The 16,871-nt window shown below is 33.7% G+C and overlaps 1 protein-coding gene across 6 annotated transcripts in view; it reads left to right on the top strand.

Annotated features, from left to right (window-relative positions):
* Positions 1-13,750, top strand: part of Osi24 (Protein) — a 33,320-nt gene extending 19,570 nt beyond the window's left edge. For all 6 annotated transcript variants that reach the window (XM_017622037.1, XM_017622034.1, XM_017622035.1 and 3 more), the window contains 5 exons: positions 8,680-10,359; positions 10,433-10,546; positions 11,439-11,591; positions 11,652-12,093; positions 13,051-13,750. In XM_017622037.1, coding sequence (XP_017477526.1) covers positions 8,844-10,359; positions 10,433-10,546; positions 11,439-11,591; positions 11,652-12,093; positions 13,051-13,261 — 2,436 coding nt within the window. In that variant the 5' untranslated portion in view covers positions 8,680-8,843 and the 3' untranslated portion in view covers positions 13,262-13,750. The remainder of the gene's footprint in view (positions 1-8,679; positions 10,360-10,432; positions 10,547-11,438; positions 11,592-11,651; positions 12,094-13,050) is intronic.
* Positions 13,751-16,871: the final 3,121 nt, after the last annotated feature.

The raw sequence follows: 16,871 nt of genomic DNA, 5'->3' as shown, positions 1-16,871 counted from the left end.
CATTTATGTATACATTTGTCTATATCTATCTCGATTCGTTTTGGCTGTTACAAACAACCGTTATGTGAACAAAATTAATATACCCTTGTGCACAAGTGCGCTCGGGTATAAAAATGTACGACATTTGATTACGGAACTTATAAGAGATGAGTTTACATTGTGTTGAGTTAATAGCAAAACGGTGTTGCATAAGTAAATTAATAATATCTAGTAATAAAGCATTGAAAGTGGACATATGAAGATAGTAAAATGTACATATGTTTTTGCATTTGCGTATAATAATGGATGTTACCGCACATCTCTACAAGAAAAAGTTTATTGAGACCGCTTATTGCTCATGGACGGCAATCCACTTATTTATATCAGCGTTTATATCTTAAAGTCCATTGCCTGCGGTGAACCGCCAATCTGACAGCCATATTTTCATTTGGTACAAATCGGCTTGGTGGTAACATCATAGAAATGTTTATTATTCATATTTCTGGTCCTTAGTGTGGCCAACTACATATACGGAGGCACGTCCTTAGATCCTTATCATAATGCACTTTTTTGCACGTTTAAAAAAATTTGGTCCGCAATATCCTTCAGTGGGGATAAGTACGACGAGCAAAGGTAGCTAAGTCGCGCTTTGTCCAAGATCTGGTAATAGTAAAAGAGAGGTTCATGTCCCCATGTCCCCATGTCCCATGTCATGGCCCCATGTCTTAGCGAATGAGAAACAAGATCGTAATCTTGTACTTTTTTGGCAATGGTACCAAGATCCTCGTATCTTGGTTCATGTCCAGGCCCATACTCCTTGCCCAATTGTAGGTTTACCTGAGTGAGCTCCCGAGTAACTATTTCTCTCTTTAAATTAGAAAACTATTTATAAATAAGTGCTACCTAAATGACCATTATTGTTGCCCAAACCTTGATGTATTATTAATTTTTAAAAACATTTAAAAATATACGCACCACGAGCAAAGCTCGGTCACCTTGGTACTAATTAAATAGTCTCTTCGAATAGAAATGTTATGAATAAAATGTAATAACGGGTTTATTGAATTTTGAATCCACTGCTTTGAAAAGCTTGTAACAGAACTATTGCCGGTACTAAATACTTAGATATGTATATGTACATTAGGGTGGTAAAAAATAAATAAATTCGAAATTTTAATGCTCTCACTCTCTAAGAGTGTTCTATGCCGAAAAAATAAACCTTTATTATTTATTTTGATGTCAAACAAGTAATTTTTAGCAAAAAAAAAACCGACTTCAATTCCAATGATCGGATCTAAACCAGATTAGTATGGGACCACCTCTGAGACACTACCTTTCCTATGAAAAAATAATTATCAAAATATCGGTTGGATTGGTCCAAAGTGATGCGGTAACACACATAAAAAAAAATAAAATATTCTTAGAAGTCGATTAAAAATATTCAGAGCTCGCTCCAAGGTTTCCATGTATATTATATGGGTAAAAAAAGATTGTTCATTGAAACGGACTCCGTCTCTCTTGGAGACGGCAGTAATAATACCTAATTTTTTATTTACCCATTTGTTAATATTACCTATTTTTTATAGGTCCCCCAAAAATACTATAAATTCAAGAGGAGAATCCATAAAAATCCTTAATGTTAAAAAATGGCGAAAGAAACATTTGGGTATTATTTTTGAAAGTGTCCTGAAGAGAAGCAGAGTTTTCCGATCGAAAAATATTGACTTTCAAGAAATACATGGACATTTTTGAGTCCGTTGAGCGACCTCTAAGTATTTTCTTTGATTTCGAAATAAAACAAAAACGGGTATATTCTTTCGATATAGAACAATCCTAGGGGTGAGAGCATTAAAATTCTTTACTTTTTCATATGCATTTTTGGAACACCCTAGTGTGCATACATATGTACATACATATATACACATGCTAAGGAATAAAGAGAAATAACGGCCTAAATAACCTATCCCGCTTGCTGGTACTAAATTATTAACATAATACATATACCAACCTAATATGATAACCAAAGTTATGTAGCTTTTGTCAGCTATATGCTTATGATATAATCTTCCATCAAGAGCTTTTTCATGGCACACTTCAGCATACAATATGTACAGATGTAAGTTTATACATACATACATATGTAACTTTATGTGACTAATAATTTTACTTGTCTGCGATATTGTTGCGGTAAATGAGAGCTATTATTAACTTCATTCAATCAGCATATTCCAGAATCTAGATACAACGTATACACGTACACAAATATGTTAAGTGCTTCATCTATATTAAGACACCTCCCTACTTGCCATCAGAGCGGTTAACTAGGCTAATGCACATTTGATCGTCTCTACTAATTCTCCAACATTTATTTGCTTCTAAGAAAATGTTTACAAATATTAACTCTTTTGTTTACTTATAATTTGTGTGCTTGTACGGTAACCAATTAATGTCGGCAGCATAACACAGTTGTAAATAAAGAAACAATTTAGCATTACATACTAAGTAAGTTTATTTAGGTTGGTGCCGAGATTAAAATATATGTATGTATGTACTTAAGTGTGGGAAATTACGTTTGTACATGCAAATTATAGTAAGTTTACATGCAAATGTGTTTGCGCATTAGTACGGGTCACAAAGAAAACTTTGTGATGACAGCAGCTTGAAATTGGAGAGGGTTTTGTCTTCATCAACATTATAGTTTTGATTAAAGCATGAACCATATTTTTATAAAAAAGTAGCAAAAAAGTTTAGCTTTAAAATTTTGGCAAATATTTAAAAAAAAACACCATTTACTAATTTTTGCTTAAACATTTCAGATTGAACTGTTGAATAACTTTTGTAAAAGTGAAGGGAGCAACGCTAAAATAAAAAAAAAATTAAATTTTCTAAACTCTGTAGAAAATTTTATTAATGTGGTTTTGGTTAAATTTAGTTTTAAAAACCTTGTAAATATTAAAAAAAAATCATCATGTACTAATTTTTGCTCCACACTGTAGTTCAGGGAATTGAAATACAGCGGCTCCGTTGGCTTGGCCATCTGGTAAGAATGGAAACAAATGCACCAAATAACGTTGCTGGCAGGTGGCTATACTTGGCATTGACATAAGTTGACACACGTCCACAGCGCACAGTGGTTCAAGACTGGAATTTAGTGTTCACAATTCACTGTAACCTTAATTTTTCTCTCAACTTGATTATTTGTGTTTTCCATTAAAGCTTATAAAATTAGTAAGAGACCATTTGAGTCCGATTTTCGATTTTTGTTTGTTTGTATAAAATTTTTTAGTGCAAAGTGCAGAAAGGGTAGCAATTTTGTTCCAGTTAATAAATGTTGCATAATAACAACGAGTTTAAAGCAATTGTACGGTGCCCTCGAAACGAAAAAAAAAATCACAAAACAATTTTAAATGTTGTATAAAGAAAAAAACTTTACCAAAATAAAAAAAAATAGTTTCGAAAAAAATTCTGGGTACGCAGTTTTATAGATCATTAAATTTCAGTATAATAAAGTGCAATTTGAAAGTGGCTAAGAGGTCGCGTTGATTTTTAATAATTTTCGCCAATATTTCGAGCACATCTGCATGCTAAATGGGAAATAAAAGCATTTGTTATATTACAAAAAAGCAACGTGAACTCTTAAACAGTTGCAACTTGCACTAAATTTAATGTTCTATAAAACTGCATACCCAAAATTTTTACAAAAATCAAAACCTAAAAAAAAATTTGGTGATGATTTGTTTTATAATATTTCAAATTACTTTTTTTTATTTTTTTTCGTTTTTGCAGAACTGGAAAATTGTTTTCAACTAGTTTTTATTATGTAACATTTTTTAACTGGAGCCGGTACATCGAGTTTCTTCAAAATTGCTAATTTTTCTGCAGGTTGCACTAAAAATATTAATACAAACAAACAAAAATTCTTGCAAATTTTATTAGCTTTCATTTAAAAATAAATTTATCAAATTGAGTGAAAACTAAAGGCTGCAGTGAATTGTGAACACAAAACACCATTTTTGAATCACTGTGCAGGGCAAGTAAAGGAGAAATAGAAACATTAATAAAAAGTAGAAATAATGCAGAATTTTTTATTAAACGAATTCTATCTTTAGTAGTTACAATTAATATTCATTATTTAATAATCCGTTCTGGAAAAAGTTAATTTCTTCTATATTTATAAAAATACATATTTATCAATGGTCTTACATTTTTACCGCACGTCTTTTGCGTCTTGTGTATCTTTCGTCTTATCACTTTCCTTAACTGAGGTAATAAATCAAGCTTTAGAGATTATGCCAATATTAAACCATCATCATTATCAAATATTTTAGCGTCAAATTCTTTTGCACAGTTTTTCTTCTTTGCCTTCTGCTCCAAGCATACGTGAATTTACTGTTTCCTTTTCCTGCAAGTTATATATGTATGTACATATATAAATTTACTACGTGCCGCTCCTCATGAATGCTTATAATTTTTTCACCTTTTTTGATGCTAAATTTTCTTTATTGTTTTGATATTTGTTTTGCAGTTTCTCAATTCGTTATTTCCATAATATTTTTTTTTGCATAACTAAATACATTGCATTAGTGCATGCAATATTTATGTACATACGGGCATGAGATTTGTTTTTGTTTTAATTAATTGTTGAAAAGAAAGTGAAAATGGCGCGATTCCATTACGTTCGCGAGGCCAATCGCCTCCAATGATACTATTTTATTGTTATTCACCGACAGTGGCGGGAAAATAAATAGGGAAGCAACATTTTAAAAAAGATTGGGCATTTTTTTTGTATGTAAGTATATGTAGCTACCAGAAACCATTTAAGCCCGAATTGTACAAAAAGTAGGAAAATTCGACAAAGTTTTATCAAAATTTCCAACTTTTCAATAAGAGCTTTTACTTAGACTTGCCGTTGATTTTTGGCAAATTTTTTTTTGTTGATGGATGTCGCTCATTCTGTTCCATAGAAAGTAATATGTTCGAAAATTTTTTGAAATTCGTCGAGTAAGTTTAAAGTGACTTTCGAAAGCAGTTTTTATTTCTGAAAATCGAACTTTCCGATACTACTTTTGGTCTGCTTTTTACACGGTGAATCCAAAAAAAATTCCACTTTCAAATGTGTTACCAAAATAAATGAACGGAAAATGCTACTAAAAAGCTGTAATTCACATAAAACAGCAACAAAATGTCAAATGCCTTAATATTTAAATAGTTGATATCAGGAGAATAAATTAAATATAAGTATTTTTTTATACATATGTGATAAACAATTTTCAAAATTTTATACAAATTCGCCAAAAATCGTATCACATGGCAACACTCGATTGGTTTGACAGCACTTACAGCAGAAATGAAAATTGCTAGTGGAGCACGAGCAAGTTGAAATTATTGCTCGAGAGCGATTTGCGTAATTTCAGTTGCCAGTAACACCTTGCAATTTTTATTTCCGAAAATGATTTCAGAAAATCTGTAAATTTGCAAAAAATGACTTTCTGGCTGTTTACAAGGGAAAGCAGACTTTCCATTTCGCATTTTGGCAGCAAAATGCGGGGAAAAAGCGCCTGCACCTTAACAGTCAATGCAAGTGACTTGCATGCATGCATACGTTTTTAAGTATGCATCTAATTGTATGTATATTTGTATGTGCACAGGAAAAGATGTTACTACTTGACGTGAAATGCATACAAAATTTCGCATTAAATATAATTTGATCAGCTCAGTAGACAATAGACTAAATGGGAAAGTGAGTGGAGGTGTTCGCCCTTGCCATGTTTAACATGATCTCTATTGAGTGTTTCAAAATCGCTCACGGCTCTAATTGCTATTACTACATACTTATACATATGTACTGGAGAAACAATTGCGTGCACGTGCATGTACTCGCATGTATTATTTCCATGTATATTTTAAATGTTATTGCATAGTCGGGCTATTGTGTAACGAACTCGATATCTGATTCTGACATGTCATCTTGTTTGAATTTATGTACTCGTACATGTATGCATATTAGGGTGGTCCAAAAACAGTAAAGTCGGAATTGTAAATTGCTCTCACCCTCTAGAATTGTTTTATATAAAATAACTTTCGTAGAAATAGTATATAATTCTTGAAAATCAATATTTTTCGATTGGAAATCTCTGGTTGCCTTCCGAATACTTTCAATAATAATACCCAATTATTTATTTTTAAAACTAACGATTTTTCTTTGGTCCCCTTTTGAATTTTTCGGGGCTTTTGTGGGTTTTAGGTGGACCTATAAATTATAGTTGCGATAAAAAAATTGTTGAATAAACCTTTGGGTATTATTAATGGGAATCTTCTGCAGATAAGGAGAGTTTTCCAATAGAAAAATATTAATTTTTAAGAATTCTCTACCATTTCTACCAAGAGTTGTTTCTTTTTTCACCCAAATAAAATACATGGAAAACTTTGGGCGCTTTGAGCGACCTGTAAATATTTTGTGATTTCAAAATAAAAAAAATAGGAGTATATTGTTGTTCGGTATATGGAACAAACCTAGGGGACGAGAGCATAAAATTTCCGACTTTACTTTTTCACATCCATTTTTGCACCACCCTAATGCACATACGTGTATATGTAGTTATGTATATATTCAGTCGGTCATTATCACGTTTGAATCTTTATAGCCGTTTCAACCGCTCGTTTATTCAATTATTAGAAAACTATGCAAATTTATATACAAATACTTATATATGTATGTGCACACATATTTACATATTTGAAACTTATTTCTAATTATAATGTGTGCAACTTACTACATTCTTAATAAATCTGTTCCAAGTATGACTCATATTTCAGAAGAAAGGGCCATTAAATCAATGGATAATTTTTCCTTGGAAGTTGTTAAGGATTTTCGTTGCCGCTTAGTTCTTCTGAATCGCAATGTGAATAAAATGTGGGTGTGCTAGCCTTTAATGGAATGAATAAAAAACATGCATGTATTAAAATATGTTTTTTTTCTATTATTTTATTTAGAAGTGCGGTATTTTCACTAAATTTTTTTGCTTTTATTACTATTTATTTTATTATTATATAATCTTAGGTACTTTTTTCATAAAAATGTAGTTTGTTGAAAAGAAACTCTACAAACTGTCGATATCATTAATTATGTGCCTTAGAAAGATATTGAGTATGCAAATGCAAGTTTTAACTACGTAGGGCTTTTTGTTGATTTTTGGTTTGGTGTTGCTCATATTCTCCATATAATAATTATTCGTATGGAAGAAAATTAGTGACATCGTCAACAAAAAATTTGCCAAAAATCAACGAAAAGCGCTAGGTACTTAAAACTTGCATTTTATTTTACTAAAATTGAATGGGCTACAAATCTGCATACGCAATATCTTTCATAGAAACTTAATTAAAAATATCGAAATTTTTGCGAAAGTTTGTTGGTGTTTCTTTTCAAATATTGCACAAAGTTTGAAACTTGTATTGATATGGATTTTGTTAAAGACTAAAATTTAATAACACAGCCAGAAACACAAATAAAATTCAGAAAAAAATATTATAAGAGCGCTTAAAGATTTGCATGCCTTTTGTATAATTTTTTAATATCAGAGAGCGGAAAATTCGCGAGCTACTATTTTTCGGTATGAAAAAGTTCGTTATATTTACGGAATGTTCGCGGAATGGCTTTTTATTTTGGTGATCCACGGACATAGAAAATACACTTTTTCTCTCAAATAGGTAAATTAATTTTATCTCAAAATATGGATCAGTAACCCGCCTTCACTTGAAACTCTAAATGATATTGAATATGCAAAATGTAAGCAATTTGAGTCCAATTATTTTTATCCTTTCGAAAGCTTCGAAAATCTTAAAATTCAAATCAAAGATATGCGTGTAATATGTATGTAGTACTTTTAGGGATTATGTTAGTTCCAAGGCGAGTTCATAAAAGGTGGTGTTGCCAGAGATTCATCTGAGATTTTCGCAGCGGTGTTCTGAATGTCAAAATTATGTGATGAACCCCCAAAACTCCTACCTGCGTTCGCCTCTGAAACGAGGTCGTCTACTTTTTCAATTCATTTCATGTATTTCAACGGCTCTTTTGAGGAAGCATAAACAAGTTGCAAAAACTACTTGGAGTTACTACTTAAGTAGTACTGCTAGTTAGCAAAAATCGTACTTAACATGATTCATTAAAAATGGCTTGTTAAAGAAAATTTATGGAGGTGATATGTTCAATTCCTGTCGAAATCCAATAAATAAAATTATATATTTGCGTTTAAAGGAAAAATACAAATACATTAAAGACAGAGGATATTAAAATTTCTAACCCGTTTTGCTTTAGTTTCTAAAAAAAAAAAAAAAAATACACTCGCTGTCTGTAATCCGAATTTGTTCAGACGAGTGACGCTTTCCCTCAGCTAAAGACTTATGAAAAACACTTCAAAAATCCATAAAAGACGTATTTTTTTGAAGCCTAGAAAATTTCCACTTCGAGATAATCCTAAGAAGCATCAAAATTTATAAATGATAAGCTTTTAATTTATTGGTAAAAACTACTAAATAATTACATTTTATGCAAAATAATTTTTTCTGCATTAAACGTGATACACCATAATATTTGTTTGTATGTACATAAATAAAGTATCCTATATGTGTCTATGTGTATTTTATATCTCATTTTTAATGTTTGTGCTATAATCCACAATTTTTTTATTCGTGATGTTTCAGGGTACAAATTGACTTAATATAATCTGACAACGAATTCCCAGAAGCAATTTTTTCAAAGGGAACGCCAAAGTGAAAACGGATTCATACAAACACCCCCGTTTGAATAATAAACTACAACTTAACAAACCCTGAATGAAATAAAAGAAGACAACGAACTTAATTTCATGGCAAAATCTCTGTGGGATGAGGGGAATAATATGCACCTGGCTACAAAACAGATGAGCTATACTGACAAAAGAGCAACTAAATTTGCAGGTGTAGAGATTTGTCAACAAACACAAGTAAACAATGTACTAACAACAAAACAGGCAAAAATTGCGATGCAAACAAAGGAACAGCAACTAAGAATGAAAGCGAAAATGGGTGAAAGTTCAACGAAAATATGTCGCGTTGCTCAAAAAACGAGAATACCAACGCTGTTAGCTACGAACAGAGCAATCGTTAGGATAAGCAAACAGAAGGTACAAAATACCCATCCCAACCACGATGTCAAATGTCTGGCAAACAGAGCAGCATGCCATGCTTGCCTCAGCATCAACGCCACTTGCTGTGCTACTTTCCTCTACACAATCTACAATACCATATCCAGAATACCATGGATTTTTCTGCTGCTCTCAGTACTGGCATTCCACATTTGTCAGAGCGGCGTAATAGCTTACAAGCCGGCAGCGAGAACAATGGAACTCCAGCGTGCAATAATCGACCCACACCATAGAGCGTTACGAGCGACGCAATACAGCCAACTGTTATCCACCGATGGACAATGGGCGGGAAATGATAATAACAATAGTTTCCGGCCGATTATCCCCAAGGACATTAGTCCAGAAATTATTGCACAGAATGTCTTTACCCATACGGGCCAGTATCGTGTTTTCCAGCCGGCAACCAGCGATCTACGCATAGCCGTGGCAATGGAGCAGAATGCAAAAAATGTTGTTGATTTTGAAGCAAATACGGGTAGCATGGCTTCAATGGAAGCTCAAACAAATACAACTACGGGGAGTGGTATGAACAACGAAAATAAGCTCGGAACGAAAAACCCCACGACTGAACAAAAAACAATGGCAGAGGCAAAGGTCACAAAGTTAATGACGCAAAAAAAAGATGGCAAGCAAAAAGAAGTGGCAGCTCCACCGATGACAACCCTCGGCAATACAAAATGGCAAAGCGAATACGCAGAACATTCTACACAAATCAGGTTATCCGAAAAGGCACTTGATGCACATGAAGGTAAAGCATTGCCATTTACCTCTGCATTAAGCCAATTAGCAGCAGAACAAAGAAAACTTACAAATAGCAACAAAGTACAAACCCCGGTAGCAGCAACGTTTCCAGATGCGGCCCAAAATATAGTCAATGATGATATTAAGGAATTAGAAGCTTTGCTGGTCGAGTATGCAGAGAGTTTCTTCAACAAAGCAGAGTACGAACCATCCAGCGAATTGGTTAATGCGCTTCAAAAGAATCTTACCACCGCCGACGGTTTCACGCTAATAGCAGAGCAACACAAGAAGCGTCCAATTCGGCATGCTAGCGCCAACCCGCATCATCATCACCACCATAATCATCTGCATCATCACCGAAATCTCCTTTTCGAGGGAATTAAGCGCAAAGCTGACGGCGATCAGAGCGTTAACATTCCTCGAGCTGTGGAATCGGGACGACTACTTTTTTTTACAGGTGCGTCATAATATTTATTACACAAATATGTACATACACGCTTTACTTAAGTTACTCTAACTTGTTTATTAAGGTTTGAAAAAGGCGCTCTGGCCCATTTTCATGGGCTTGCAAGTATTAAAATCGCTGCTGTTCGCATTGTTCTTGCCCACATTAATTGGCTCGTTTGGTAAACTTCTTGGTAAAGGTAAGTGAAATAAAATTTTATTAAATATTTGTGAGCAATTTATGTATGTATGTGTGTTACCGAGAAATGGACATACTACATGTATGTATTAGTAACAGTTATTTAGAAAAATGAGATTACCTAAATCTGCACATATGAAATTTACTTTTACTTTTACTTTATCGTATCTGAGTTCCGCGAAAAGCGTTCGCTTGTTAAAATGCACTGGGAAAAAATTATGTGAAAATTCCCACGTGTTCACGATTTCCATTTTGCTCGAATTGGGGGACATATTTCTGGGTTAGGGTGGTGCGGACATGCATAACGCTTGAATATTTTATTCGAGGAAAAAACTGTGTACTACTGCGAAAAAATTCCGTTTCGCAGTATCTCCATTAAAAAAAAAATCATTGTTTAAAGGAATTCTCTGTATTATGTGTACCTGTTGTACCAGTGCCGGATTTAATATCTATGGGCCCATATGCTCTTTCCATATGGCGGGATCCCCTGGGAGTAGTACTAAGCAAACTGCGGCCATGGGTTTCTTCCAGATTTTAGTTTTCATTGAGTTTTTCTATAAAATCTAAATTTTAAACCACGTGATATATTTTTTTTTGTGTTGCACAGTAGGATGAATGAAAACAAAATTCTCGCCATGTGCAGTAGAGTGGTCCAAAAAAATTTTTCCGAGGTAGGGCTTGGGCCATCTTCCAAAACTTCAAACTCTTGCCGAAAGTGGAGCTGGTACCAAAGTTTGCGTTTCTAAATTTAAATTTAGAGGATGCTCATGATGCTCGTATTTTATTCTAGAAATATTGTGTACATGTACATATGAGTAACATTTTTTCCTGCACGCTATTCGAAAAAATATTCAATTGAAATAATGTAATAAAATTTACCAAACTTTTTCCAGGTATTGTCTCTGGTTCGGCACCACTTTTCATACGCCCACCAGACACACCACAAGAACTTGATTTCCGCGACAATGCAATCAATTTCGATGACGAAAAATTTGCTATGGTCGATGAGAATAACAAAGAGGATGGCTACGCCTACAATCAAGCAGGTAAGTCAATATTTTTTTTTTCACATTATTTGCTTATTCGAAATCTATTGTACTTTACAGCGGCCTCTCAAACACACTATACCTACAATGCCGCCGACATAAATCGCATTGAACAGCAGAATAAAATGCCAGATACGTATTTGAGTGCATTGCAAACCATCGGCTCGGCATCATTTAAAAACTCTGGTTCGCTTTCGGGCAGCTTGTCTGGTGGTGGCCTAGGTGGTGGCGCCGGTCTTGGTGCACCGTTACGTACAAAACCAATTGCACCAGCCAACACCAACACTTTTCAAACATTCCAAAAAGTACCAGCCTCTTCGCTGTTGCTCTCCAACTATGATCCTTTCTACAGTCCGCTTTTGTCGCGTTTGGATTCAGTATTTGCGCAGTTGAAATTAAATTCGGACAATGAGAATTGTCGCGAAAAGTTGATTTGCTTAATGTATGCGAATCCAGCAAAATATGCGCCATACAGTAATTTGGTTTCGGCGCAGTTGTCGCGGTAAGTTTTTGGAGAAAGGAGAAGTAAAATTAGAAAAGTTTCAATTGAAAATAAAATCATGAAGGCTGTACAGTGAAAATGACAAATATCGGGGCACTATAACCTAAAGCCTCCACATGACTGACGAAGGGGTTTTACTTTAAAACACCTTAATTTGGACGGCTAATACCGGGCAATTTTGTGAGCTATTTTCTAAATAAGCATTCAAAGCTACTGAGAAAATTATCAAGGTCGGATGATAATCATCATTCAATAAACACTTAATTTTTTTATTAGAAATATAGGATTTAAATCAATTCTTTTTAACCAGTTTCATCAAAAAAAAAATAAAAATAAGCTCATTAAGTTCCTCGAGCGCTCAGTGCATTTCCGCAAATTTCGCAAGTGCTTAAAGCTAGTCCCTTTTTATATCTTCGCATACTCGTGCATAAATAAAGTGTTTATCCTCATACTTTCACACTTTCAAAAACGCTGGCAATACCCACGATCTCCCATCACATGTTTTTGAACGAAATGTTACTCATACGCCACACCGAACGCGCGATTCCTACATTGTTTAACGACAATATTTTCGAACGCCAAAATGTGGCTAAATTGGATTGCTATGTATGTGAATGTTCAGGATGTGTAGTTACTTTTTCACTCACACATTCAAACTTCTCTTTATTCTTAGTCATTGCAATTCGCTGTGGTATTTGCTTAGGGGATTTATGTAAATACAAAGCTCATTGAAAAACTTAGATGAAAGGAAGGAAGGAAGGAAATGATTGCGTATGCTTTGTTTTATTTTCGGAAATCTCTTTTTTATATACTTTTTGTTGATAGGAAAATGTTTGGATTTTTGAGGTTTCATTTCATTTATTTTTTTGCTGCCCCTTTTCAAATTTGCATGCGATGTTTTTCTTTTTCGTTTTTGTTTTTATGTGTACTGATTTTTTCGTATTCCCTTTCTTTCAGCGAATTGAATGAACTACGCAAACCAACATCCGATAATCCAGATATTCTACGTTTTTTCAAGTACATGCGTGCTGCTAAGGATGGTCAGGATGGTGTAGATTGTGAGAAATCATTTGATCAATGTACAGAATTTAAGGATTTCGAGAATCCTGCAATGGTTTCAACATATCATGATATTAACAAATTGGTGCAGGCCCGCAAGTTGGCGTAGAACGTTTAGAGTAGAAAGTATACAAAAAACATTTATATATGTAGCATACAAGCCTTATGTAAATTAAAGTGTTAAGTGAGTTAAAGTGGGTGAAAGACCTTTAATCGTTTTGAAGTCAACTGCTGAGCGCACAGGATAAGCGACTCATTTATGTTTGTAGATATATTTTTTTTTTGTGTTTAGTCAAAAGTAAATTAGAAACTTATACTTATATGTAGCCATTTACTTATGCGAAATGCAGTTTATACTTAAGTTTTGTAAATAAATTTAAGTAATGTATGTATGTATGTTAAGTGATACGCAGATTTAGTTAGACATTATTATTTATTGTAAAAATACTTCTACTCGACTGTGCAAACTTTGAGAGAACTTGTAAACGAAAATTATGTTATTTTATTGCCTATGGAAATTGAAAAAAGAACACAGCTTCTCCTGTCAATGGACAAATATAATGGCTAAGCACTTAAGCAACGCAGCGAGCATTTTAATAAAATTTCTAGAAAATAAATGTTCATAACTAAACTAAAACCTACTGAAAATATTTGAGCACTTTTATAAAATTATGAAATTTAGTCTTGCTTTGCGCAGAGATCTTGCTGCGGTTGTGAGTTTAAGGTATAGTAGTGATGCTATTTACGCCCTACCGAAATAAAAAATTGAAAAGTGATACCAGAGTTAGGGAATTTCTAGAATTGTTAGGTGAAAATTTAGCGCCAAACTGACTCTTCTCCTTCTTCTTTATTTGCGCTGTAAGCGTATAAGCGATTTGGATCGATTACAATTGAGTACGACAGTTGTTTCCCTTCTATGCCCACTAACACCTACTTCAAATTCGAAGTGAGGCCAAGGCCTGCTCAGCATAGCCTTTCCTCTTTCACAGCCAACGTTGAATACCTCTTCTACATCGTTTGTAGTGAATTTAAACAAAACAGCAAAAATGGCCTACGGGACGTATGAATCGATGATGCAAATTTATTCCCAGTTTCGTCCGAAAAAAAATCACCCGCAAAATTTTTCTTCCGCTCATAGTAAAAACACGAAAACAAAAAAAAAAGTAAACCGGTTCGGGGAAAATTAAACTCATAAAAAGGTCCCTTTTTAAAATAGATTTTCAGGAAGTGCTGTAGACCAAATAAATAAATGAATAAATATAATAAAGACTTTCTTAGCAGAACCGCAAAAAAAAACTTTAATATAAAAAGTTCCACCTTGTTTAGTGTCTGCAAACTTTTACATGCCTAAGGACATATAAAATCAAACGACGCGTGACTTGCAAAAATCAGGGTATGCACGCAAGTATTTAGGCGCACAAAACGTATTTGTATAAACTGAGCAATATATGGCTGCCTGGATGCCATGAAGTTGATGAGTACGAATCAGTATAAAAAAGAGCGACGTGAATGAGTTTATTTGATGAAATGAGTTTATTTCCAATAAAACCTCATAAATCTAAATCGGTAAAGTATTTGCAGAGTTATTCAAGTTTTTCTTTTATTAATCTTTTAAAGCAGTTCAAAGGCGGCATCAAAAAATCTCATTATTATGATTCCGTTCAAAATTTTTATATATTATTACTTTCAAAACCTATTTTTATTCATAGAAAAACTAAATTTTTGGAGGTATTTTCAAATCGGTCCAGCTCACGCAAATCGTAATACTTTTCCGGAATATTTTTATGCGACACTTAAAATGTAATAGATTTTATAATTCCAATGGAAGAACTACCGATTTTTTTTTCTGTATGGGGAGTAATGCAGTCAATGAACATATGCGACTTTCTTTGAATTTTACATCTATCCAGTTTTTGTTTCTTATGAAATAGGCATGCAGATAGATGACTCTTGTATATTTAATAGACTGACGAACACATAGGCCAGGTTTGGTCTGAGCTTCTCTTCCGATTTGTGGCGTGCGCCTTAATGTTGTCACACAAATGGGAGGAACCTACAGTTTTACGGCGACTACGAATGGCGATTATGTTTTTTAAGAAGCTATTTTTCATGGCAGAAATAGACTCGTAAGTTTGCCATTGCCTACCGAGGAGCGAACGCTATTAGAAAACAAATTTTTTGTTTTCATTTTTTGATTTTGGGCGGACACCTAGACCCTGTGGAATAGTATCGCGCACTGCTAACTACTAACAAGGAATTTATAAAATACTTTTATCTTATATTTTAAATGTTTTCAACATTTTTCGTTTAATAAATATTTCAAAATTTGTATTTCAACTCTATTATTTACTAAATCCATCACTTCAATAAATTTCAAATATTTTGTATTAACTTTTTATATTGCTGGCAACACTATTGAGAAATATTTCTGAGGCAATGATTTTTTAAATACCTTTCGTTTGGCACCAATTATCTTATGAATTTAATTGAATTAAATTTTTGGAACAGGTGACAAACATCTTCAAAAAATGCCCTGTTCACTTTGCGGAGTGAAATATACTTTGCAACCTATTATTATACCTATTAAATATACAAAAAAATTAATCATATTAATCGTCAAGTCGTTTCGGAGGACTTCGAGGATGCTCTGAATTTTTCAAATACCTCAAGTTCTGCGCCACCTATCGGGAAACATTTTTTGTGGAGTTATTCCCATTCAAATATATTATGAGCCTATCGGATCAAAACAATTGCATTGCCATCGGGCTGCGAGCTAAGTTTAAAGTTTAAGATTCCTAGCTCATTGGTAAGTCGGTAAAAAATTGATTGTAAGACTTGATGACACACAGGTGAAACATAATAAAAGCTTGTAAAAAGATGTAAACGTGCTTTTATTTTATCTAGTATTTATTAACAAAAAATTTCTTAATAAAAATAAATATGGCATTTTATGGATTCTAACTATAAAGCAATTACTAGTTAATAGTTTCTTTGTTAACGTGCCATCGGTATACTAACTACATAAAGGCATGTGTATGTATTAGGGATGTTAATTTTTCGGCTTTTTCCGATCCTGGGGTTTTCGGGATGGCGTTGTCACAACGCTAACATAAAACGAAGCGTTCAAAATCATTTTAAGATTGGAACCTTGGGAGCATATATTTCTTTCAGTTTGGGGTTCAGTAACCAGTAACACGAAAAACAAAATTACTGGCGCACTTTAAGGGATTTGCCCAAAATCGCTTAGGCGGTTACTGCGTCAATCAAGAAATAAATAGTTAAATTTATGTATATGAAAAAGGGCTAGCAAAATTGAGCTGATGGAACTGCACCAGCATTGAGGCGTCTTCTCTTTGAATTTGAATACTTGATTTCACTCGATCTGAAGTGCAGGGCGCAAAACCTTGGTTGGATGCAAGCCAGTGGAACACCACACGCATTCGTCGATTCCCCTTTCTGTGTAACATCTTTCACACACACAATAAACATACCTTCCTCTTCATTGTGGGTAGTTCTGCATAAACAGCTCTTTATTTCCTAAAACAAATTATTTTTGGAATTGCAATTAAAAAAATTTTAAATTTTAAATGCATTTATAATGTTGCTACTGTAAAACGGGTTAATACAATGAGAAAACTGTGTCAAATGGGCGTTTCGAAAATAAATATGTCATACTAGGGTGCTTTTTTTTTGCGACTATTTTTTTTTCGGTCCCATCG

Source organism: Rhagoletis zephyria, unplaced genomic scaffold, assembly GCF_001687245.7.
Source record: "Rhagoletis zephyria isolate East Lansing unplaced genomic scaffold, Rhagoletis_zephyria_1.1 Rzeph_scaffold_02681, whole genome shotgun sequence".
NCBI lineage: Eukaryota > Metazoa > Arthropoda > Insecta > Diptera > Tephritidae > Rhagoletis > Rhagoletis zephyria.
The sequence above is the reverse complement of the archived record's forward strand: the minus strand, read 5'-3'. Positions and strand labels throughout refer to the sequence as shown.